General features: G+C 57.2%; 1 protein-coding gene across 1 annotated transcript in view; it reads left to right on the forward strand.

The window, feature by feature from the left end:
* OTOF (otoferlin) overlaps nucleotides 1-23,384 on the forward strand; it is a 154,598-nt gene that overhangs the window by 116,150 nt on the left and 15,064 nt on the right. Inside the window, exons 17-33 of the mRNA XM_059728060.1 lie at nucleotides 974-1,151; nucleotides 2,794-2,914; nucleotides 3,424-3,524; nucleotides 3,891-3,981; nucleotides 4,253-4,369; nucleotides 6,699-6,851; nucleotides 7,591-7,780; nucleotides 8,028-8,152; nucleotides 8,723-8,857; nucleotides 11,159-11,320; nucleotides 12,027-12,146; nucleotides 12,862-13,023; nucleotides 13,754-13,916; nucleotides 16,078-16,148; nucleotides 17,436-17,465; nucleotides 18,086-18,223; nucleotides 19,969-20,035. Coding sequence (XP_059584043.1) covers nucleotides 974-1,151; nucleotides 2,794-2,914; nucleotides 3,424-3,524; nucleotides 3,891-3,981; nucleotides 4,253-4,369; nucleotides 6,699-6,851; nucleotides 7,591-7,780; nucleotides 8,028-8,152; nucleotides 8,723-8,857; nucleotides 11,159-11,320; nucleotides 12,027-12,146; nucleotides 12,862-13,023; nucleotides 13,754-13,916; nucleotides 16,078-16,148; nucleotides 17,436-17,465; nucleotides 18,086-18,223; nucleotides 19,969-20,035 — 2,124 coding nt within the window. The remainder of the gene's footprint in view (nucleotides 1-973; nucleotides 1,152-2,793; nucleotides 2,915-3,423; nucleotides 3,525-3,890; nucleotides 3,982-4,252; nucleotides 4,370-6,698; nucleotides 6,852-7,590; nucleotides 7,781-8,027; nucleotides 8,153-8,722; nucleotides 8,858-11,158; nucleotides 11,321-12,026; nucleotides 12,147-12,861; nucleotides 13,024-13,753; nucleotides 13,917-16,077; nucleotides 16,149-17,435; nucleotides 17,466-18,085; nucleotides 18,224-19,968; nucleotides 20,036-23,384) is intronic.

The raw sequence follows: 23,384 nt of genomic DNA on the forward strand, positions 1-23,384 counted from the left end.
GAATAAAGTTAGTCCAACATACAACGTTAATGCACCTTAACGCCTGCACATGTAAACACTTGTCTAAACCTGCTTAATGCACATCAAGCTAATGTGGATTGAATTTAGGCACACTTAAATGCATGTGTAGACACACCCAGTGTAAGCAGCTGGAGTCCTGTGTCCAGTTGTGGGCCCCACTACAGAAAGGATGTGCACACATTGGAGAGAGTCCAGCAGAGGGCAACGAAAATGGTTGTGGGGCTGGGGGACATGACTGGGGAGGAGAGGCTGAGGGAACTGGGCTGATTTAGTCTGCAGAAGAGAAGACCGAGGGGGATTGAATAGCAGCCGTCACCTCCCTGCAGGGGGGCTGCAAAGAGGATGGGGCTGGACTGATCTCAGTGGGGGCAGATGACAGGACAAGGAGCAATGGGCTCAAGCTGCAGCAAGGGAAGTTGAGGTTGGATATTAGGAAAAACTTTCTCACGCAGAGGATAGTGAAGCACTGAACCAGGCTCCCCAGAGAGGTGGTGCAGTCTCCATCCTTGGAGGTGTTGAAGCCCCACGTAGATAAAACCTTGTCTGGGATGATGGAGTTGGGGCTGGTCCTGCTTGGAGCAGGGAGCTGGACTAGATGTGACCCCCTGAGGTCCCTTCCCATCCTCATGTTTCTATTGTACTATGATTTAGGTACCTAATAGGTTGAAAAGGATCAGGATCTCAGTTGCTGAGCTCAAGCTGTGGCATCTCATCCTCTTAGCCAAGACCCAGGAGAGGGTGGCATAGAAGCGGGCACAAGGAGGAGTCTCAGATGCTATAGTGACCTTATATATCATCCATTGGCCATATTCTAGGAAGTCAAAGCTCTGTTGGGAAGGACCCCTGGAGGGAAAATCCCTTTATTTGGGTACCAGTTGAGGAGCCCCAAGCAAGCGCTGCTCAGAGCATGGGCATTAGGACAACCGCTTCATCCCATTGCGCCTTTCTCCAGGTAACTACGGGAACCAGATTGACGGTACCGGCAAGCCCAGCCCACGGAGGAGGAAGGAAGACGGGGACGAGGAGGAGTCTGAGCTGCTCCAGAGCCTGAGTGATGACGAGGCCGATGAGGACGGGGAGCTGGTTTCTGTCTCCTCCACTCCACCCTTGAAGCCCCTGATCACTGACAGGCAAGTGGGATGCAGCATTGCTGGACACCTCCAGTTTGATCTGGGAGGGGATCTTATGCACCAGATCTCTCTGGCTCCAAAGCCTCTCCCTCCCACCCTGTCAGGCGGCCAAACCGTCGGGTCCCTCCCATGCCATGTGTATCATCATCATCCAATGCAACGCAGTTGGGCAGGGGTGGCCAAGCCACGGCATGTGTGCAACAAGTGCCACCGGTAGCCTTTGCATGGGGCAGAGATCAGAGCGGAGCAGGGAGAAGAAAGCAGAGCAGCAGATCAAGCCGGGAGCAGAAAGCAGACACATAGATAAGGCAGGGAGAAGAAAGCAGAGCAGCAGACCGGGCAAGGAGCACAGGGCAGGGACCAAGAGAGCAGGCAGGGGAAGGGGACCGGAGTGCAGCTGAGTCTCACGGCTGAGATGACGGCGTATCGCAACGGGGGGTGCATTGCTGTCTCTTCGGGGTCTCGAGCACCTGTTCAAATCAGAGATTCCCCCTGCCAGAAGGTGGAGGGGGGATTTAATAGCAGGTTGAAAGAGGAAGGAGCTGGGGCTGGACAGAAGCTGCAGAGGTCACAGCTAGTCCAAGCCCAGAAGCCGGGAGATCCCTGTAGCAAAGCAAAGGCATCGCTGCACCTGGAGCATCCCCACCGGTGTCTGTCCCCTCTCTCCAGCCGTGCCATCCCCACGTCCCTGGCATCTCTCCCGCCGCCTCCCTGCTCTCGTGCAGACCTGTTTCCTGAGATCCAACCTGACCCTGCTTGGCTGCCACATCAAGCCATTGAAGTTGCAGCTTCAAGCCACTAATAAGCAGAGCGGGCTGCGCCTCACAGCGTCCACACAAGGGTATAAAGCACTTGCACTAATGCACATTAAAAGCTAAACTAGATTCATTTTCCTGATTGCACACAGGCCATAAAAGCTCTCTCCTAGGTGTGGAGGTGAAAGACGCTCATGCCATTCAGAGAGGATATTTGGAGGCATTAACCCCTTCCCCTCCTGGGCCCTCGGGATCGTGGGCTCTCCCATGCCAGCGGCGGTCTGAGCCGTGAGGATGGGCTGCCACCTCGTGTCTGAACCAGCTCCGAGCTCTGCCCAGGATGCAGGGGAAGTCAAGACCAAGGCAGGGAGGGCTCAGGAGCCAGCATCTCTCTCCTCCAGCCTGACTTCCAGGAGGAGACACGAAACAGGCCCGGGAGAGCACATCTGAGTGCATCGGGGACCATGGCCCCGGCCCCCCAGCACCTGCACGGGTGAATTTAGGCTTGCAGCAGGGAGGCGCGACCACCCCTTTTTGCCCATTGCAGTTCAGATACAGTGACAGGGGCCAGGACTCCCATATCCCAGAGAGCATCCTGCCCCCCGGCCAGGCTTCCCGTGATTCTCCCCCTCTATTCTGCACTGGGGAGGCCACATCTGGAGTCCTGCGTCCAGCTGTGGGCCCCCCACTGCAAAAAGGATGTGGACAAGGTGGAGAGAGTCCAGCGGAGGGCAATGAAAATAGTTAGGGACAGGACTGGTGAGGAGAGGCTGAGGGAAATGGGCTGATTGAGTCATGCCAGCTCAGTCCCATCCCAGCGCCCTCTCTACTCCCTTCCCAAACCCTGCTCACACCCGCGTGCCCTTCCACCTGTCCCCGCATTGCAGGAACTACTTCCACTTGCCTTACTTTGACAAGAAGCCCTGCATCTACATCAAGAGCTGGTGGCAGGACCAGCGGCGGAGGCTGTACAACTCCAACATCATGGACAAGATTGCCGACAAGCTGGTCAGTGCCACCCCGATGGGAGAAGAGCAATGGGTGATGGGGGGCACGCTCAGGTCTCCTGCTCCTCACATGGCTGATGCTACTTAGGGATCCCACCCAGCTGGAGGGCGAGCTGCACCCAGACCTCCAGGAGCAGCCCCCACCCCAAGCCCTATGCAGGCTGTCGCCCAAATCGCAAACCCCCTTGGAGCTCAGAGAGCCTGAGAGAGTGTGTCTGACCCGTCCAGGGGTCCACGACCCATTGCACGAGGCACGGGACGAGGGGTGGGAAGCAGCCAGCAGCATCCCCAAAGACGCCATGCTTCAGGGCTTCTTGCAAAGTATTAGCTCTCCACATAGACTGGGCTGATAACCTGGGGAGCCCAGCTAGATGATTGCATGCAAGGCAGAGGCATGTGGGAAGCCAGGAGAGACGCTTGGCTGGGCTGTCCTGCCTCATGGAGGACAGGGGAGCCAGGATCCCAGTTTCCCCCCGTGATTTGCCAGTCCTTCTCCCCTCTATCGTCCAGGAAGAGGGCCTCAACGACGTGCACGAGATGATCAAGACGGAGAAGCCGCACCCCGAGCGCCGGCTCCGGGGGGTCCTGGAGGAGCTGAGCAGCGGCTGCTTGTGAGTGTGTAAGGGCGGAGATGTGCAGTGCAAGAGGCATCCCAGACCCCAGCCCTGGGAGCTTTCCGAGCCTGGGTGTGGGGTAGCTGCCTCTCCAGGCCTGGTGCACGCTGGGTGAATTGCAAAGCAGGGTTGGGGGGCTAGAGCGGGCCCAGCCTCACCTAGCAGGAGACCAGTGCCCACCTTCAGCAGTGGGTTGATGGGCAGGGAGGGCTGGTCCAGCCAGAGGCATCAATGCCTGACCTCCATGCCCACACCCAGAGCCAGGCCTGGGTACCACACACCTCCCTTGGCCCCTCCAATGCTGCTGCCCCCTCTTCCCGGAGCCCCCGGGGACTGACACCCCCACCCCATGCCTCTCCCCAGCCGCTTCGTGACCCTCGCCAACAAGGACGAGAACCACTCCTCCCGGACCCGGCTGGACCGCGAGCGCCTCAAGTCCTGCATGAGGGAGCTGGTGAGAGCATCTCCTGCTGCGGTGCAAGGAGGGCTGTGGGGGGCTGTTGCTGCCGAGCCGCTGGGGGAAGCCCTGTCCCCTGGTTGCATTTGACCACGCTGGATGCATACTCCCTCCCCTCCCCGCCCCGCACACCGAGTCGGCACCCTCCTGCCCTTGGTGCAAACAGGGACGCCCCCGCTCGACCCACGCAGACCTGCCCCGGGATTTTCCTTCCTCCCTGCTCTCTTTCACGTGCCGCCCGTGGGCCTGGGCTCTGTTCCCACCCTAGGAGAACATGGGCCAGCAAGCCAAGACGCTGAGGTCCCAGGTGAAGAAAAACACCATGAAGGACAAGCTGAAGCTGGTGCAAAACTTCCTGCAGAAACTCCGCTTCCTGGCCGACGAGGTGAGCATGGGCGGGTCGCCCGCCCGGGAGCACCCGGCAGGTTGGGTGATGTCTATCCTACGGCAGGGAGCTGGCGGGTACCGTGCACTGGGAAAGACCCCCTTGGCCGTCGTTTGGGTCTTGGAGGCATCTCTCATCTTCCAGCGCCCGTGGGGGCCAGAGCTCTTCTGATAAATTCTCCTTCCCAAACAGCCCATGTGGTCCCACAGACCTTGCTTGACAGCCGAGCTGCTTTGACTGGCTGTGCTGGTTGGTTTGAACGGGTGGGCAGCAGCGTGCGTAGAAAACCCACCTGCTAGGATTGGACCCAGGGCCCGTACCGCTCGGTACGTGCAGTATCCACGGTCCGTGCATCGCTTCCTGTGGACCAGCGGCAGAGGTTCATTCTGCACAACAGGCCCTTAAAGGGACCATTTTAGGGAAGACATGGGGGTGGGCGACCGTTCCCAACCCAGTGCAGGATGGGAGGTGGGTGAATGGCTGGAGCTCAGCAAAATACCTAAGCATGGCTGGGAGGGTGCTGGACATATTTGGATTGAAAGATGCCAAACTTGAAGAGCCCAAAAGAGTCATGTCTAGTCCCACCCCTGCCTGAGGCAGGATCAGCTCTGTCCAAACCATCCCGGACAAACCCATAATCATCAAAAGCATTGAAATCCTAAAGCAGTAGGGCTGGAAGGGACGTCCAGGCGTCACATCTAGTCCAGCCCCTCCGGAGCCGGTGCGATCACCTACCCTGGAGATCGTCAAGAGGAGACTGGACGGTCACCTCGCTGGGGTCACTTAGCCCCAGTTATCTTCCCTGCCTGGTGCACGGTGCTGGATGCAATGATCTTCCAAGGTCCCTTCCATCCTTACAACCTATGAAACCCCTGCCTGAGGCAGGATCAGCCCTGTCCAAACCAGCCCGGACAAATCCTTGTCTAACCTAACCTGGTGCACAGCCACAAGACATCACACCCGACCCTGCCACAGGGGAAGCAAGGGGGACCACAGCTGCCAGCATCCTGCTGCTGCCAAGATGGTTAATATCTGGCCAAGAGATTGCCCCTAGCACAGGGGAAGGCGAAGCCCCCTAGTCTACCAGTAAAAAAATCCCTCCCTGACCCCAACTCTGGCATCGGTCTGAGCCTGAGCGCAGGGGCAAGACCCCCTAGCCAGGACTGTGCGGGGTTGGTGCCAGCAGGAGCATTGGCACAGTCCCCATTCCCAGCCTGCGCTGCAGCCAGCACCCAGCACCTCTGCGGGAGGCTTAAAACCCCCCTGATACGCATAGCAGAAATGTGGGGAGGGGGCAACCAGTAAAGCCCAGAAGCCTGGGCGATCCCCATAGCAGAGCACAGGCATCGCTGCACCTGGATCATCCCCACCAGTGTCTGTGCCCCCTCTCCTCCACACCTCCAGGGATGCAGAGTCCCCCCCTTCCCTGGCATCTCTCCCACCGTATCCCTGCTCCACCAGTGAATGCATAAACGTCATGCAAGTCCGGCTGGACTGGAGCACGTGCTCTTTGCAAGCCCCTGGGATCAGACTCTGTCTCCCTGCCTCGAACGTGCCTGGCCGGCCGTACTCGACCCGCCTGCTGGGCCTCAACATCCCGGTCTCCCACAACAGGTCTGAAGTGTCCCAGCCCTCTGCAAAGCCCAGGCCTGCAGAATCGACCTGTTTCATGGGGAAAATGCTATCTGCCAAGGGTTGTTGGTTGTAGCCCAGTTGGTCTAAGGACACAGGCAGACAAGCTTCTTTGGGTAGATGTGATATCTTTTATTAGACCGACTAAATCGTTGCAAAAATTGTTCTTTGCAAGCTTGTGCCCAAATACTTGCAAAAAGCAAGTTGTCCAATTAATTAGTTGGTCTAATAAAAGATATCACATCCACCCAAAGTGCCTTGTCTGCCTATTTGACAAGCTGTTTCTGGATCCTGAAATACTTTGGGTCGGGGCAACAGGAGCGGGGGCATTTCAGCTTCCCAGTGCCCCCGGGAGTGTCTGTTTTTGGAGCCTTGTGCATGAGCCAGGCTCCAGTGGTGGAAATGTGTGGACACTTCCAGACCTGTTTGCAATGCAAACCAATGCCAAGAGCATTGGAGGGGCAATGCCAGGCTTTGCTGTCGGCTAATCTGCTAACCCTCCACATAGGGAGGTTCGAAACCCTCTCTAAAGCCTTGAAGGCGGCAGACAAGCTCATCCTCTGGGCAGCCTATTTATTTCCCCCTCCCCCTGTTCCCGGCTGAGCCGGTGCCCCAGACCTCAGAACACAGCATGCAAGCCTTGCACGCGGGTGTCTTGCACTCCCCGGGGCGGTGACCAAGCCTGCTGTGTTCACAGCCTCAGCACAGCATCCCCGACATCTTCATCTGGATGATGAGCAACAACAAGCGCATCGCCTATGCCCGCATCACCTCCAAGGACATCCTCTACTCCATCGTGGATGAAGAGACGGGGAAGGACTGCGCCAAAGTCAAGACCGTCTTCCTGAAGGTGACCGGCTGCCTCTCTTCTCTGCCGGCCGGAGGGATGGGGTGGAGAGGAGAACGAGGACAGGGAGGACAGGGGCAGGGGGAGGCAGGCATAAGCTACTGACCAGTGCTGGGTACCAGGCTGTATGGACCGGCGGTCCAGTCTGGAGCAGCAGGAGGTCCTATTCTAGGTTATATGGACTGGTGGTCTGGTTGGTAATAGTAGGAAGTCCTCTACCAGACCATGTGGACCAGTGATCTGCTCTGTAATAGCAGGAGGTCCTCTACCAAGGTATATGGACCGGTGGTCTGTAATGGCAGGAGGTCCTCTACCAAGCTATATGGACTGGTGGTCTGTAATAGAAGGAGATCCTCTACTAAGCTGTATGGACTGGTGGTCTGTAATAGTAGGAGGTCCTCTACCAAGCTATATGGACCGGTGGTCTGTAATAGGAGGTCTTCTACCAGGCTATGTGGACCAGTCTGCTCGGCAATAGTAGGTCTGCTACCAGGCTATATGGACTGGTAGTCTGATCAGGACTAGCCAGAAGACCTCCACCAGGCTGTATGGACCTGTGGTCTGGTCTGCAACGCAGGTGGTCCTCTACCAGGCTATATGGGCCAGCGGTCCAGCCCGGTATGGTAGGCGAGGGGGACTTGACCGGAAGGCCAGACGGCCCCAGTCTGAAGCAGCAGGAGGTGGGCGGCTGGGGCTGGGGACGTGGCTTCCCTGCGTCACCCCCTTTGCTCCCTGCGCTCAGCTGCCCGGCAAGAGGGGCTTTGGGCCGGCCGGCTGGACGGTGCAAGCCAAGATGGACATCTACCTGTGGCTGGGCCTCAACAAGCAGCGCAAGGACTTCCTCAGCGGCCTGCCTTGCGGCTTCGAGGAGAAGAAGACCGTCAAAGGCCAAGGCATCCCATCCTTCCCCCCCATCAGCCTCCTCTACACAAGTAAGAGCCCCCAGCCCAAGCCCTTCCCTCTGGGGCTTACTGGTGAATATAGGGCACGGCCGGCTCTGTGAGGCCACGTTCCTCCTCGGTGCCAAGGCATGGCAAGCGCTCTCCATCCCGATGGGTCTGTGCACCCGGGGCTGGGCCGGTACCATGCATGCCCTCTTCCCCTCCTGATCTGCGCTCAGTGCCTGGGTTTCGCGCTAAGCCCCCAGTCTCACCACCATCCTCCCTCCCTCCCTCCCAGAGAAACAGGTCTTCCAGCTCCGTGTCCACATGTACCAGGCCAGGAGCCTCTTCGCCGCAGACAGCAGCGGTCTCTCAGACCCCTTTGCCCGGGTCTTCTTCATCACCCAGAGCCAGTGCACAGAGGTAAGAGCATTTCCTGCATCCCCCAAACCCCCGAGGAGGTAGCAAGCTCCTCATGCTGCCAGCAAGCAGAGGGGCTCCTTCCTCTCAAGCCATGGGAGTCTGCCCTGTGGGTCGGGACCTGCGGGGTTCGGACCACACTGGGGGTTATAAACCAGCAGCCGGACCTTGTCCGTGGGGTGATTGCTATCCCACCATTCATCAGAGGGTAGCTTGTGCTGAGAAAGCAACATGCCCAAGGTCACAGAGAGTCGGTGTCAGAGCCTGGGTTGCTCCAGGAGCAACAGACTCCCCTGATACCATTCGCTGGACCTCACTTTTCCATTGCCCTTCCAAACATGCTCCTCTCAGCCTTTGCAAATGAAGACACAGCCTCTTGCAAAGCCGTAAGGAGACCACTCCCAAGCCCCCGGCCCAGCAACACCATCTGCACTCCTTGCTGCACTGCTGAAGCATTGCCCTTGTATTGCAAACATCTGGGTGCTGGATGGGTGGTGGGACCAGCAGCCTGGTGGGACCGTGGCTGTTGTCTCACCTCCACTGAGATGCTCTTTCATGTCCCCTTGCTCCCAGGTGCTGAATGAGACCCTGTGCCCCACTTGGGACCAGCTGCTGGTCTTCGACAATGTGGAGCTGTTTGGAGAAGTCCATGAGATGCGGGACGATCCCCCCATCATCGTCATTGAGATCTATGACCAGGACACGGTGGTAAGGCCAGGCCTGGGCCTGCTGGGAAGTCAGGCATTGAGGGTGGGGCTATCCCTGTCCATAGACAAGTGCCAGGCTTTTGGGTTATAGAAACAGAACCATAAAAGCATAGAAAATGAGGGTTGCAGGGACCTCAGGGGGTCACATCTAGTCCAACCCCTGCTCCAAGCAGGACCAGCCCCAACTACATCATCCCAGACAAGGCTTTGTCTACCCGAGGCTTCAAAACTCCAAGGATGGAGAGTCCACCACCTCTGGGGAGCCTGGTCCACTGCTTTACTATTCATGACAACATTTTTCCTAATATCGAACCTCAACTTCCCTTGCTGCAGCCTGAGCCCATTGCTCCTTGTTCTGTCATCTGCCCCCACTGAGACCAGCCCAGCTCCATCCTCTTTGCAGCCCCCCTGCAGGGAGGTGAAGGCTGCTATTCAATCCCCCTCGGTCTTCTCTTCTGCAGACTAAATCAGCCCAGGTCCCTCAGCCTCTCCTCCCCAGTCCTGTCCCCCAGCTCCTGAACAATTTGCATTGCCCTCCGCTGGACTCTCTCCAACGTGTCCACCTCCTTTCTGTAGTGGGAGCCCACAGCTGGACACAGGACTCCAGATGTGGCCTGTGTAATGCATGTCGTGCTTCAGCAAAGGAAGAGGGAGGTGTGGTGATGCTGGCTATATGCTTTTAACTGCACTTGTGTGGTATGTTCCTGTTTACATGAGTAAGAGCGAGCTCCTAGATCCCTGAGAGCAAGGACCAGGTTTCTAAGCTATTCCCCTCCTCTGCCCCCCAAAACACCAGGCAGCTGTGGGGAGAGAGCATTCAAGGAACCAAGGGAACTTAGGCCTCTGTTAGAAAGCAGGATTTGCTTATTAGATCTAGCTCCAAGCAGCAAAGCAATGGGTTTTTATTACTTACAATCACTCGTGGCACTTGAATGAGGGGACACGCAAGGAAGTGACTTGGGAGGAAAGTTTAAAACCATCCCAAGGCTGGTCTGCATTGCACAAAGAGAAAGGGCTGAGGAAACTGGGCTGATTTAGTCTGGAGAAGAGACGATTGAGGGGGGATTGAATAGCAGCCTTCACCTCCCTGCAGGGGGGCTGCAAAGGGGATGGAACTGGGCTGGTTTCAGTGGGGGCAGATGATGAACAAGGAGCAATGGGCTCAGGCTGCAGCAAGGCAAGTTGAGGTTGGATATCAGGAAAAACTTTCTAATTAGGAGGGTAGTAAAGCACTGAAACAGGCTTCCCAGAGAGGTGGTGCACTCTCCACCCTTGGAGATGTTGAAGACCCAGGTAGACAAAGCTGTGTCTGGGATGATGTAGTTGGGGCTGGTCCTGCTTGGAGCAGGGGTTGGACTAGATGTGACCTCCTGAGGTCCCTTACACCCTCGTTTTCTATAATTCATGTGTGGCTCTCAGTGTGGCAGGATGTGGGGAGGCAGGGACCATAAACAGTTTCCAGAGGGGATGCAGCACGTTCCTCCTGCAGGATGGATCCACCAGTGGATATTAAATATGATGGTTAGGGCTGCCATCCCCACCCGAACCTCCCCAGCCTCTGAGTGCTGGGCGCTGCAGGGGGAGAGGAGCTGGGGGTGGATCAGCCTTGCAGACACGCTCTTCCCCTCAGCATCCGCTCTGTGCCCCGGTGAGAGACAGGACCCTGGGCTGGAGGGGCCTGGGGTGTGAGCCAGGAGGGCAGCTCTGCTGTCCGACATCCACAGATTTGCAATAAGTGGGGTGGGGTATCACAGCATCTGCTGGAAGTCATGTCAAGAGGGTCAGTCTGGATCCCTCCATCCCTCCAGGGGCTCTGACACCTGCTGGGACCACCCTGGACTTCCCGTTTCACCCCTTCCCTGCAGCGTGCTTGTATCAGGGCAGCTCGCCTGCTTCTCCCTCTTGCCATGCTTCGCTGCCAGCTGCTGTGTTGGTGGGATTCCCATTTCCTTAGCTAAGGGCAAAGCATCCAGTCCTTGGGGTTGCGATTCAGGCTGACATGTAACGACTGCCGGTGCTTTGCAGTTGTCTGCATCTGCTTGGTGTAGCACCCCAGGCCCGGATGTGTGGAGCTTTTGCTCCGAAGCTGCAGCACTTTGGTCTCGCTGTTATCAGGCGTAGCTGGAAATGGGGTGCAGACCCCTCACCACAGCAGCAGCTCATCTGCACCCCATGCCCATAAAACCCCTTAATCCCAAGTAACCGTCTCCAGTTATCCCAACTCCCATCCTCCTACCTTGCCTGGGAGGAGCTGTGCATGCCAAGGGTAAAAAGCCCATGCTTCTTCTCTCTGTGGTGCCAGGGGAAGGCAGATTTCATGGGCCGCACCTTTGCCAAGCCAGTGGTGAAGATGTCGGACGAGGACTACAGCGGGCCGCGCTTCCCGCCCCAGCTGGAGTACTACCAGATCTACCGGGGCAACTCCACCGCCGGCGACCTGCTGGCCGCCTTCGAGCTGCTCCAGGTAACCTCTGAGCCCCGACCCAGCCCGGGGACATCCATCCAGGCTGCATTCGAGTTGCAATCACAGCACTTGAGATGTGTCTAGGGGCATCGAGAGAGACAGGGCTCAGCACAGCGAAGAGCTGGGGGAACCCTGGGAGCGGTAGCCAGGGGACGGGGCGATGCTTGTGCTAGTGCACACGCCACTGGAGCTGGGATGTGCTCCCAGCTGAGATTTCCTGCCTGTTTCCAAGCCACCTGGGGCCAGGCACTGAGATGCCCTGATGCGGGGTGGGGGCCCTGATGTTCAAGTGCACCCTTTGTTAGGGTCGTGGCTTCTCTCATCTCTTATTTTAATCCAGCCCAGCCTGGTGTTTTCCATGCACCTTCCTCCCTGAGAGTTGTCCAGGGGCTGGAGTCCACGTCCCTGCTGTCCCAGCAGCCAGGCTCCACCGGCAAATAGCCTGGCTCTTAGGCTGTGTACAGCAAGCACCATCGGTGGTGGCACCGGCCCATTATACAGCCTTGCAGCTGAGAGGCGAGGCCTGAATGACCCAGGGGAAGTGTCCTGGGGGGTTGCAGACTACATCATCCTCTGAAACCATCTCTTCCAGTTGTATCAGCCACATCCGCGATGCATCGTGATAAGCAGATGTGTGGACATGGACACATGTAGCTTGGGGAGAAACCGGCTGCAGGGGGTGTAACCAGCCTTGTGTTCCTTCCAGATTGGCTCCGGGGGCAAGTCGGACTTGCCCCCCATCGACGGTCCCACAGACATGGACCGGGGCCCCATCCTGCCTGTGCCCATGGGGATCCGGCCTGTGCTGAGCAAGTACAGAGTGGAGGTAATAGCCCTTGGGGGGTCAGACTTTTGCAAGCTGCAACTTCTGCATGGCTCATCCCATCACCATTCGGCTGCCCTGCCATGCAGCATAGCTTGCAGCATTGCCTGAGATGCTGAGATGATGCATCTGCTTTGTGGGGCTGGAGGGGCCGGGCTGGAGAAGGACTGGCCTCTCTTACCTGGAGATGCAGGTCAGGACCGATGCACTGAGCTGTGAGGGGGGAAGGATCCGGGCATTGCAGCTCATCACTTTTGGGGTGCAGGGAGGGGAGTTTGCTCAGCTCCTCTCTGGTCCGAGGTCAGTTCCAGCCAGCATTTCTCCCCTTCGCTTTCACTGGACTGAACTCGGTGCAGTTAACGACAGGCCAAAGGCTGCACCCTGCGCCGAGCCAGTATTGCACACCGATGCCCTCAGAGACCGAGGCTCACAGCAGCAGAGCTGAAGGTCCTGGCAGCTCTGCACCGTCCACCCTACTCTCCCAGCACTAACCCCCCATCAAAAAAGCAAACAAAATGATTGGGGTTATGGAGAAGGGAATTGGGAACAGAACAAAAAGAGTTATGAGGCCCCTTGATAAATCCGCAGCGCGTCCACACCTTGAACCCTGCACTCAGCTCTGGTCCCCGCTCCCCCAAAAGGAGATGGAAGAAGCAGAGAAGTGTCTGGCCCCGTACAGGGCAGCTTTTACGTTATGCTCTTCTCTCCTCCCGTCCAGATCCTCTTCTGGGGGCTGCGGGACCTGAAGCGCGTGAACCTGGCACAGGTCGACCGGCCCCGCGTGGACATCGAGTGCGCCGGCCGGGGCGTCCAGTCCTCCTTGATCCAGAACTACAAGAAGAACCCCAACTTCAGCACCTTGGTCAAGTGGTTCGAAGTGGTGGGTCCTGTCTGCTCCCGCCCAGGCCCCGGCAAGCCAGGAGGTCACTGTGATGGGCACAGCCCTCCTTCTTGCTTGGCTGGGGCGGGCCGTGAATAGGGGTCTTCATCAGTGATGCATCTGCAAAGGCCAGTGCAGGGCTAGAGCGCCTGGGGGGCTCGCAGGGTCTGGAGCATTGCTCTCCTGCTCTTCAGGCTCTGTTGGCATTTTGATTTGAGGACCCCGTGCCATGTGGGCAGTGCCCCCTCCAAAACCCTGCTGCATTAGCATAGGAGGGGGGAGCTCTGTGCTTCCCGGCACGCAGCCCCCACCCCATCCCAAGGGCTGCAGCATTTCTCCTAGGGTTGCATTGCCTCTGCTAGCTCCTTCCCTCCATCAGATGTGTCCTGCTTTGCTGGAGGGGGAAAGGTCAATCTGGGCCTTCAGGACTACCGGCCCCCAAATCAGCATCCTAGGTGAGGGAGCAGAAGGGTCCACTAGGACATCTGGTGCATGCACCATGATGCATCCTACAAGGGTAGAGGAGGTGAGGGCACCCCTGAGCCTAGGCAGGGAGATCAAATGGTCCCAGAGAATGGGCTATATCCCATGCAAAAGGAAGGCAAATAATCCACAATGGTCCCTGCTAATGTGGCCAGAGCGGGGAAATCCTCCCCTGACCCCAAGTCCGGTTTCACCCAGGCAGGTGAGCCCAAATCCAGCTGTTCACGGGGTTTTCCTTCCTCTCCAGGACCTCCCGGAGAACGAGCTGCTGCACCCGCCCCTGAACATCCGGGTGGTGGACTGCCGGGCCTTCGGGCGCTACACCCTCGTGGGCTCGCATGCCGTCAGCTCCCTGCGCAAGTTCATCTACCGGCCCCCGGACAAGAAAGCCCAGCAGTGGAGCACCACAGGTACCCAGCCCAGGCCGCGGCAGGCCCCAGGCCCGCTGGAGGGAGCGAGTCAGATGCGTGTGGGGCTCTTGTGGGGTGAGAGAGAGGAAGTGGCATTTCCTGGGCATGAAAACATCTCCCCAAGCCCACATGAGACCCAGCGCCAGGGTTGGCTGCCGGGGGAGCGTGAGCCAGTGGTCAGGGCAGGGGGTCAGCAGGACTCAAGGCTGTTGGGGCGAGTGATGTGAGGCCCTGCCAGGCTCCGTCTCGGGCACAGCCATGCAGGCTCCCAGGGGGAGAGGATGGGGATATTGGGGTCCCCTTCGTTGCTGCCAGGCGTGGGCAGGGCTGTGACCCATGCATGTGGGTTTTCTGCGGGGCATCCTGTCCCGTGCATGCTTTGCGGCTTGCGGGGGCATTTTGCAAGGAGCTGGGGGTCAGAGTCTGTTGGGTGAGAGATGCCATCTCGGCTCAGTTCATGAGCAGAGGGATCCCAGCTAGAGCCTCAATGCACAACAGCTCTGTCTCCAGCTGAGCCTGGGTGCAGGGGCCAAGGACATCCCACCCCACAGAGACCAAACTCCCCTGCCAGGGCTGAGACATCGGTGCTGGGGATGGGACTTCTGTCCCCATGGTGCCTATCCTGGGTGCTGTGGGCTCCTGCCTATGCCACCTCCCTGCAGCGCTGCTAGGAAGCAGATCCTGCCCCCTCACTCCCATTCACATCCATCCAGGGAATAAGGCAACAAGGGGCTGTTGAGAGGCCCTGAGCATGTGCCAGTGAGCCCACCCAGACCCCAGCCAGGCCCAGGCTTAGCCCCTCTCTGCACTGCCCTGCTCCTAGGAGTGGGTGGGGAGGGGACAGGTACGAGCGGGCTGCATGCCTCACATCAGTGTGGGCATCCTTCTCCAGGGCTGGCCTGGAAGATGGGATGGATGCACCCTTAGCAAGTGTGTGGATGATGCCAAGCAGGGAGGAGTAGTAGATACGCCAGAGGGTTTGGATAGGATTAAGAGTGACCTAGACGAACTGGAGGATTGAACCTCAAAAGAAATCCTATGAGGTTCGATAAGAACAAGTGCAAAGTCCCGCAGGTAGGAGGGAGCAATCCCCTGCACCGGTGCAGGCTGGGGGTGACGGGCTGGACAGCCGCTCTGCAGAAAAGGACCTGGGGGGACAGGGGACAAGAAGCTGGACAGGAGGCAGCAGTGTGCCCGTGGTGCCAGAAGGAGAACGGCATCCTGGGCTGCATTGGGAGGAGCGTTGCCAGCAGATCACGGGACGTGATTCTTCCCCTCTATTCAGCACTGATGAGGCCACATCTGGAGTCCTGTGTCCAGCTGCGGGCCCCCACGACAGAAAGGATGTGGACACATTGAAGGGAGTCTAGTGGAGGGCAATGGAAATTGTACAGGCGCTGGGGGACAGGACTGGGGAGGAGAGGCTGAGGGAATTGGGTTGAGTTAGTCTGCAGGGGGATTGAATAGCAGCCTTCACCTCCCTGCAGGGGGGCTGCAAAGAGGATGGAGCTGGGCTGGTCTCAGTGGGGGCAGATGATGAACAAGGAGCAATGGGCCCAAGTGGAAAAAAGGGAAGATGAGGTTGGATATTAGGAAAACTTTGCTCACAAGGAAGGTGGTGAAGCACTGGACCAGGCTCCCCAGAGAGGTGGTGGGATCTCCATCCTTGGAGGTGTTGAAGCCCTGGGTAGACAAAGCCTTGTCTGGGATGATGTAGTTTGGGCTGGTCCTGCTTTGAGCAGGGGTTGGACTAGATGTGACCTCCTGAGGTCCCTTCAGCCCTCATGTTTATGATGGCCATGCAGCACCTAGTACCACCAAGCAGGATCAGACCCTTCCCACCCCAGGCATTTCTCCATGAACTGGGTAACCCAGATCCCGGTACTTTCCCTGCAAAGGGTGTTTCAGCTGAGCTGGACTTTCCCATCCCCTCTACTCTCCCTGCCGGGGCAGGGCTCTCTTCCTGCATGACTCTCATTCCCTTCTCCCTTGTCCTCTCCGTCATCCCCGTCCGGGCTGCATTCATCTCCTGATCTCAGTCTCGTGTCTACACTGTCTCTTCTCTCTCTCTTTCCCTGTCTCTCTCTCTCTCTCTGTCCAGCCAAGCTGCTCAACCTCTACATGGCCCTGTCAAATGGAGGCCCCTACTCTCACCCCGCAGGCGAGATCGTCGTCAACATGGAGCCAGAAGTTCCCATCAAGAAGATGGAGACAATGGTGAAGCTGGAGGCCGTGAGTATCCCAGGAACCGCTTGGCTCTCAAGGGAGCCGCCAGCCCACCTGTCTCGCGGCGTGTGCAATGCATCCAGTGCCTGGGGTGAAAGGGCCAAAGCAGGGGAAGCTGCAGGGATCAGTGCAGATCTGGCCTGGCCAGAGAAGAGATATCCAGGGAGCAGAGCTATCAAGTTGGCTGGGAGCACAGCAGAATAGAAAGCAAAGCCCAGCACATGCCTGATGTATCCGAGCAGCTCCCCGCGAGCAACGCGGCAGGGACACGGTCCTAAGCTCAGCTTGGGGTCCCCGAAGTACCAGGCTGTCATGCAACGTGCAGTTGGCACCTCCTCCCTCCCTGCACCCTGCATGCGAGTCCCCTGCGAAACAGTACAGCAGCGTGTGAGCGCAGCCACGGGACAGCAGTTGGGGGTTCCCGTAGCAGCCCCTCCAAAGGGGCAGAGACGGATAGCCCCGCTGCGTGCATGCACACGCTCGTGTGTATGCATGTGACTCCTAGCACATGGATGTGCATGTGCATGGCAGGCTCCTAGTGTACAGGTGGACATAGAGAATCCCTCACCTGTGCGGGGGTCCTGGTGCACACGGACATGGGATCCCGAGTGTGTGTGCATGTGTGTGCAGACCCACATATGCATGCATGCATACACAGATGCACACAAATGCACACACATACACACAGGTGCACACACACATGCACACATACACACGGGCAGATGCACATGCATACATGAGCACATATACACACACACACATACATGTGCCCGCACACATGTATGTGTATACACACATGCACACATGCATTCTCACACACACACAGGATCCTAGTGCATGAACACCCATACCGTGCCAGGTTCCTATGGCACATGTACCTGAGTGTAGAAATCACACAGAGCCCCAGCATGACTGCAGGGCCCTTGTACACATACACACGTGTGCACAAGCCCCTGGCCTGGGCATCCGAGGCTGAGCCACCCCAACCAGCACACATTCCCGGACACGTCCCCTGGATCGCAGTCCATCCCCTTCCCAGCTGGCCCCAGGACATATCCCATGCCATCAGGCCAAGAAGCATGTCCCAGCAGCAGGCCTCTCAACCAGCCTTCCTCTCTAGACATCCCTGCATGTGGAGCTGATGTGGGGCCCTGCATCCATTGCCTTTGTGAGGGTGTTTGCATGTCCAATGCTTTGTGTGTGTGCATGTGTGTGTGTGCAGGGCGTGGGGCTGCTGCCTGTGCACATGTAACATGGCTCTCTCCTTCCCTGTCCCCTCTCTGCACGCGGCAGAACTCGGACGCGGTGGTCAAGGTGGACGTGGTAAGTGATGCCCGGGCCCCGCTTTGCCCTCCTCCCTCTGCCCCGGGTCTGATAGACTCATGGCTGCTTTGCTTCCCTGGCTGCTGAGCCGTCTGGGGGTGCTGGAGGGGTGGCCAGGGATACCGGGGGCATGAGCCTGTGGAAACCCGGGGCATCTTCCCAAACACTGGGATCAGACCCTGCTATGCTGAGCCTTGCTGGAAGCTGGATCATGCTGTAGCTGGCACTGAGACCCCTGAGCTAAGCCGTCCCCAGGATGGGTGCCCCCAAAGAGGCTGTTCTGGTCAAGCTGCCCCCCCACCTTGGGGGAACCCCCACCAGCTCCATTGTCATCCATAGATTGGGGCAGTGGGTGGCACGAGGCTCCGGTGAGGATGTGCCAGGCTGGGAAACTCAGGAGACCCAGTTGCTGCTGCTGGCTCTGCTACTGACTTTCTGTGTGGCCTTGGTCATGTCACTTTGTTCCCCCATCCTTAAAGGAAGGTCTCTCATAGCACAGACAACTCCCAGGGACTTCTAAACGGCCCCGTCCCTCTAGCATCTGAGTGACCTGGACTGAAAGGCTCCTTCACCTTGATCCCATATCTTTCTTTCTCTTTTTCCCCATCCTGCTCCTGCAGCCTGAAGATGAGAAGGAGAAGGAAAAGAAGAAGAAGAAGAAGAAAGGTGGAGCGGAGGAGATGGAGGAGGAGGAGCCCGATGAGAGCATGCTGGACTGGTGGTCCAAGTACTTCGCTTCCATTGAGACCATGAAGGAGGTAGGGGCAGCGCTGGGGATGGGCAGGGACAGAGGCCACGCTATAGGGGACCTCGAAGTCTAGCGTTCGAGGGGCAGATTCACTGCCATGCTCCGGGAGCTTGGCACCACGGTGCTGTAGCTTGCATCGCTGGTAGATGCAGAACTACGGGATTGTCCCATGAATCTGCCCCTCCACGACACCATGCCTGGAGCATCCTGCTGCGGGGGTAAGAGACACCTCCAACCTTCCCACACGGGTCTCCTCCAGTCCTACTTCTCTATGATGATTCCTCCAGCAGCGTTGGAGCTGGGCACATGACACCAAGCCTGCTCTCACAGTGTGGTCATTGAAAATTTGGTTTGGAAGTGGCCTTAGGAGGTCACATCTAGTCCAACCCCTGCTCCAAGCAGGACCAGCCCCAACTACATCATCCCAGTCAAGGCTTCATAGATTGTGGTGGATGCTTTGCTTCATGAGAGGTAAAGCAGATCCTGACCACCCACAATTAGGAAAGGTTTCACCAGGCTGGTTTTATTCCATGAAACCTATGGGAGTTGACTTCAAAATCCCAGGGGAGTCACATCTGGGGGTAGCTATAAGAAACCCTCCCCAGGTAGGTGGTGGTGAAAGGCCCAGCGTGGTCATAAGCCCATGTGTGCCATGTCCTGGGTCAGACCCTAGATCCATCTTGCCCAGTCTCCTGTGTCATACGGTGGCAGAGAGCTGGAGGGGAGAGCGAACAGGGTCTGAGCAGGCTTTTCCCCCTCTCCCTCTCTCCCTTGCAGCCTCCAGCATTGATGTTTCAGACAGGTCTGATGCAGAGGTCGTGCCTCGCACTTCTGTGCTTAATAGTGACTGATGCCCCTTTCCTCCAAAAACATGTCCAGTCCCTCTCAGTAATGGTCCTTTTTGCTACTGAAGACTAAAAAGGACCTAATAACAGTCTTTTGCTGTTAGAGTCTGCTTCCCTGAAAGCAAAATACAACCAATATAGAAGGCTAAAAAAAAAAAGGAGCAGAATAAGAGAAGTAGTTTCTGCATCTAATGTGGTCTCCCCGGCCACGTTGCTGCTGCAGAAACAGAGGCAGATGAACCTCTCCAAGACACAGCAAGCCTGTCCTGGCATCGGGTTTCTTAAGACATTGCTTTTAGCTGCTTTCCCAGTTCCCAGGCTTATGGCAGGGCTGGGAAAGAGTCAGTCGTGGTGGGCTTAGCTTGAAATGGAAGCAGTGTTGAGAAACGAGAAGGAAATAAGGTAGGGGTAGATGAGGAGACAGCCGGGTGATGGAGGGAGGCTGGGTCATGCACGCCGGTTGCTCTTCAGGACTCGGTCCAAGCTGAGAGGTGGGTCTTTTGCTTTGGCTCATCAGATCAGGTGGAGGGTTGGCGTGTGGGAGACCCCAGCGGTACCGGGGGGATGCTGGGGTCCCAGGAGATCAGGGGGAGAGATGGGAGAATTCAGCCCTGTCGGTCCAGCCATTCTGGCGGCAGTGGGGTCAGATGATGGACCCCGGCCGGGATGATGAGAGACACATCCCAACCTCCCAGCGAGGCCTAATTTCCAGTGCACCCATTTTAGTCCATTCACATCCTCCTGGTCCCCCGACATGATGTCTGCATGGTCACTGGGATCCGCGGCCCTTTTGCATAGGCAGACTCCTGTAAGCCGTCACAGGCTGAGCTGCATTTCTGTTCGGTAGGAAACCTAGGGTCTGGGCCTCACCGCGCCGGCCCCACTCACCAGCCCTTTCGTCTCTTCCCAGCAACTCCGGCAGCAGGAGGCAGCTGCAGCAGAGGCCGAGGAGAAGGAAGAAATGGACATAGCAGAGGGTAAATCTGAGAAGCAGCATCTCATCATGCACACGGTTCAAGCCAAAGCCAGGGTATCTGGCCTGCTGCTGGCCACGTGCTTTTCCCTCCACTTCCAGGCTGCAGTTTAGGATCTACCCATGCATTTCAGTAGGCCTGGACACATGTAATGTTTGCACCAGTGTAATCCCCCTTTACCCCATTTGCAAAGGTAAGACTGGGTGCAAGATATGCAACCATGCAGGGGTGTCGCCTGCAAGAATCCAGTGGGAAGCAACGCCCAGGAAAATAGCAGTGCAAATGCCTGGGGCTGTGTCTGTACATAACCCAGGGTAGTGACTTAAGGCACACTATTATGTACTTCTGGCCACCTGGTGCCTGGTACCACAGTTATCCCGGGATAACTGGTCATCTGTGGGTGTATACACACGTACTAAATTTCTGACAGTTAAGCCGGCTTAACTTTTTAAAGTCAATGTAATTGTTAGAGCATATATATGCATGTGGAGCAGAGTCAACTTAAATGTTGCATAAGATAATACATCTCCCAGGTGTATTATCTTGAGTCACGTTAGTTAAATCAGCATAGCTCACTAGATGGCTGCCACTATGCTAAAGAGCTGTATGTGTGTACGCTCTGATGTGGCTTAACTTAAGTCAGCTTAGTTAAGTCAATTTAGTTAAGCCGCCTTATTTTAAGTCAACTTAGTTAAATCAACTTAGTTAAGTCGCCTTATTTGAAGTCGATTTAGTATGTGTGCATACACCCTGTGTGCTCCAGATCGGGTACAAACAGATGGAGATGCCACTGGTGTGAACAAGCCATGTGTCCAGCCCAGCCTGGGGAATCCCAGCCTGTATTCGGATGCGACGGTGTGTCACATTGCTAACTTCAACTGCCCCCTAATCCCAGTGCTTGTCCTTTGGCAGGCTCCACCCTGCCTGGCTGGGGTGTGGGCTGGCAGGCAGGCAGCACAGCCTAATGAGCAGAGGCCAGCATGTGTTGCTGACTTTCTGAGGGGTCTTGGGGACCTGGCATATTCTCTGTGTCCCTTGGCTGTCCTGAAGCTTGGTTAACCGGTGTCTCCTAAGCACCCAGGGCCCCAGCCTCTGTAGAAGGGGGAAGGTCTCTTTAGCAGTGACCCTTTGCCAGCCCAATTCCAGGAAGGCCTCCTAGGCCTCTCCCTTCCCTGCTCCCGGGACATCTGTTTCCAAGGCTGGGTGGCTTGTTCCTCTGAAGCCTTGTAGGTCCAGGGCATAGAGGGGTAGCCCCTTTGCCCTGCACCATGGATGATGTCTCTGCCTCTAGGAGCCCTGCCAGTGCATTGCCAGTGGTGGGGAGGACTCAATTCCTGGCATAAAGCAAGGATTTCCCCTGTTTGGCTGCTGGGAGGTGTCCCTGTGTCCTTCTATAACCCAGGGTACCTCCCAGAATACCTTACTCATCAGGGGGTCTTAATTTGAGCCCTTCTGTGGCCACTTGAGCAGGCCTCACTGTCACCAATGGAGACACTGAGACACAGAGAAATGACATGGTTTTTTAGGACTTCTAGCCAAGCCCTGGATCCTACCTTGTGCTTATATCAGCACCACAGTATATTAGCTACAGCACAGCTGAAGCCCAGCCCTCCCCTCCCTGCTTCTGCCCAGGGTCTGGAAGAAGCAGCTGGCTGGATCTGGGTCCCCAGGGAAGCTGAGTGCTCCTGGGCCCAGCACGGTGAAGCCTGGCCAGGGTGGGAGCTTCAATGTGGCTAGGATCTCTGTGTTTTGGGCTTCATTTCCTCCACCCGTTGTCTGTGCTATTTACTGCTGTGAGCGTCCTGGCTTTAATTGTCCCCTAAGAGACGTGTGGATGGAGGGAGTCGTTCAAACTGAGCAACAAGAGATGCCAGAGGAGACACGCTGGGGTCCCGCTAGGCCACACACTGGCAAAGGGGAGCGACTGGTTCCAGTGGGGTGGGTGGTTTTTGCCACTGAGTCATGGGCTTGACTTTCCTGAGGACAGGTGAACCTTCTGGGTGTCTGGGCAGTTTTAGTCCAGGGTTTCTCCCAGCTCTCATGAGCTCAGTGCCTCTGCTCACGTGAGTCAGGGCCCCAGCCAGCATCCTAGCAGGCTCAGCAAGGAGTTGGCTCCTGTGGTCCATGGCAGCTCAGCTCAGCTCAGCTCTCCCCTTCCCCCTGCCAGCATAGGCTGGGTTAGGATGGTGGTGTGGGTGAAGAAATACATGCTCCATGGCAGCTCAGCTCCCCTCTTCACCTGGAAGGGTGCTGGCAGGGGTGATGCAGCTTGGCTGCTGCCCTTGTTCTCCCTCCTCTCTGGGCACAGGGCTTCCATCTCCACGTGGGCAACCCATCACCTTTCGCCCATTGGCACCAGGCTTTCAGCTTAGGTGCGGCTTCCCTGAATTGCAGCTGTTAGGGTACTGGCCCCTAGTGAGATCCAGAGTCTCTGTTCCTGGTGTCCTTTGGCCTCTAACAGCTTCCCAGGTCCAGGAGGAAGCTCGATGCCCTGGCAATGGGTCTGCTCATGCATGCTGGGTACCGGCAGCTGCATGTGATGTGGAGCCTGGTGGCGGTCCCAGGTTGCTCCTGGCAGAGCACCAGGGGCTAGGCCTGGGCTTGTTCTGGCCACTCCTGGTTCTCTTCCCCATCGCAGCATCCGTACACGGTGTTTGTGGCTTGTTGCATGTGTCGTCTCTCATCTCGCTCTTTGCTGGTTGTCTGTGAGTACTGCTTGAGCTCGTTCGTCCTCTGTCTTCTCCCCTCCACACCTTTGCATCCATGCCTTTGTCTGTCATCCTCTCTCTGTTCTTATCTGCATGGCAAAGAGGCCATGGGAGTTGGCAGGAGGAAGAGACCAAAGGGAGAGGACGGGCAATGCCTTTAAAATGGGGAATGGTAGGATGCTCCCAGCACCTGGGAAACGTTACCCCAAGCTCCCTTCCTAGCCATGCGGTCTTTACTCCATTGGCACGGCGTGCCAGGCCCCTCTCTGCTGCATCCTTGGCAGGCAGGGTAACAGCCTGCTACTGCAGCCACCTCTGTTAGCTCATCTTGCAAAGGGCTGTGCTTTCATGCTGCAGATCCTGGATTCACCCCTGCTCAGCTCGGGCTTCCCTGTGCCTCAGGGCCTCTTGAGCACCGGGGACGGAGAGTTTCCAGGGTAGACGAATGGCAGGGAGGTGTGAATAACTCCCTTTTGGCTTAGGCAATTGCCTCTCACTGACCCCAGCATGTGGCTTTCAGCTCAGGGGATGCAGGGGTGAAGCCTTATTGGCCCCGATATAAAAGGAGATGCTGGATCTTCATGAGACACGCAAATGGTCTTTGAAACATGGATCTAGCAGCAAATAAGATGTTACATTCCCCC

Source organism: Alligator mississippiensis, chromosome 1 (assembly GCF_030867095.1).
Source record: "Alligator mississippiensis isolate rAllMis1 chromosome 1, rAllMis1, whole genome shotgun sequence".
Classification (NCBI taxonomy): Eukaryota; Metazoa; Chordata; order Crocodylia; family Alligatoridae; genus Alligator; species Alligator mississippiensis.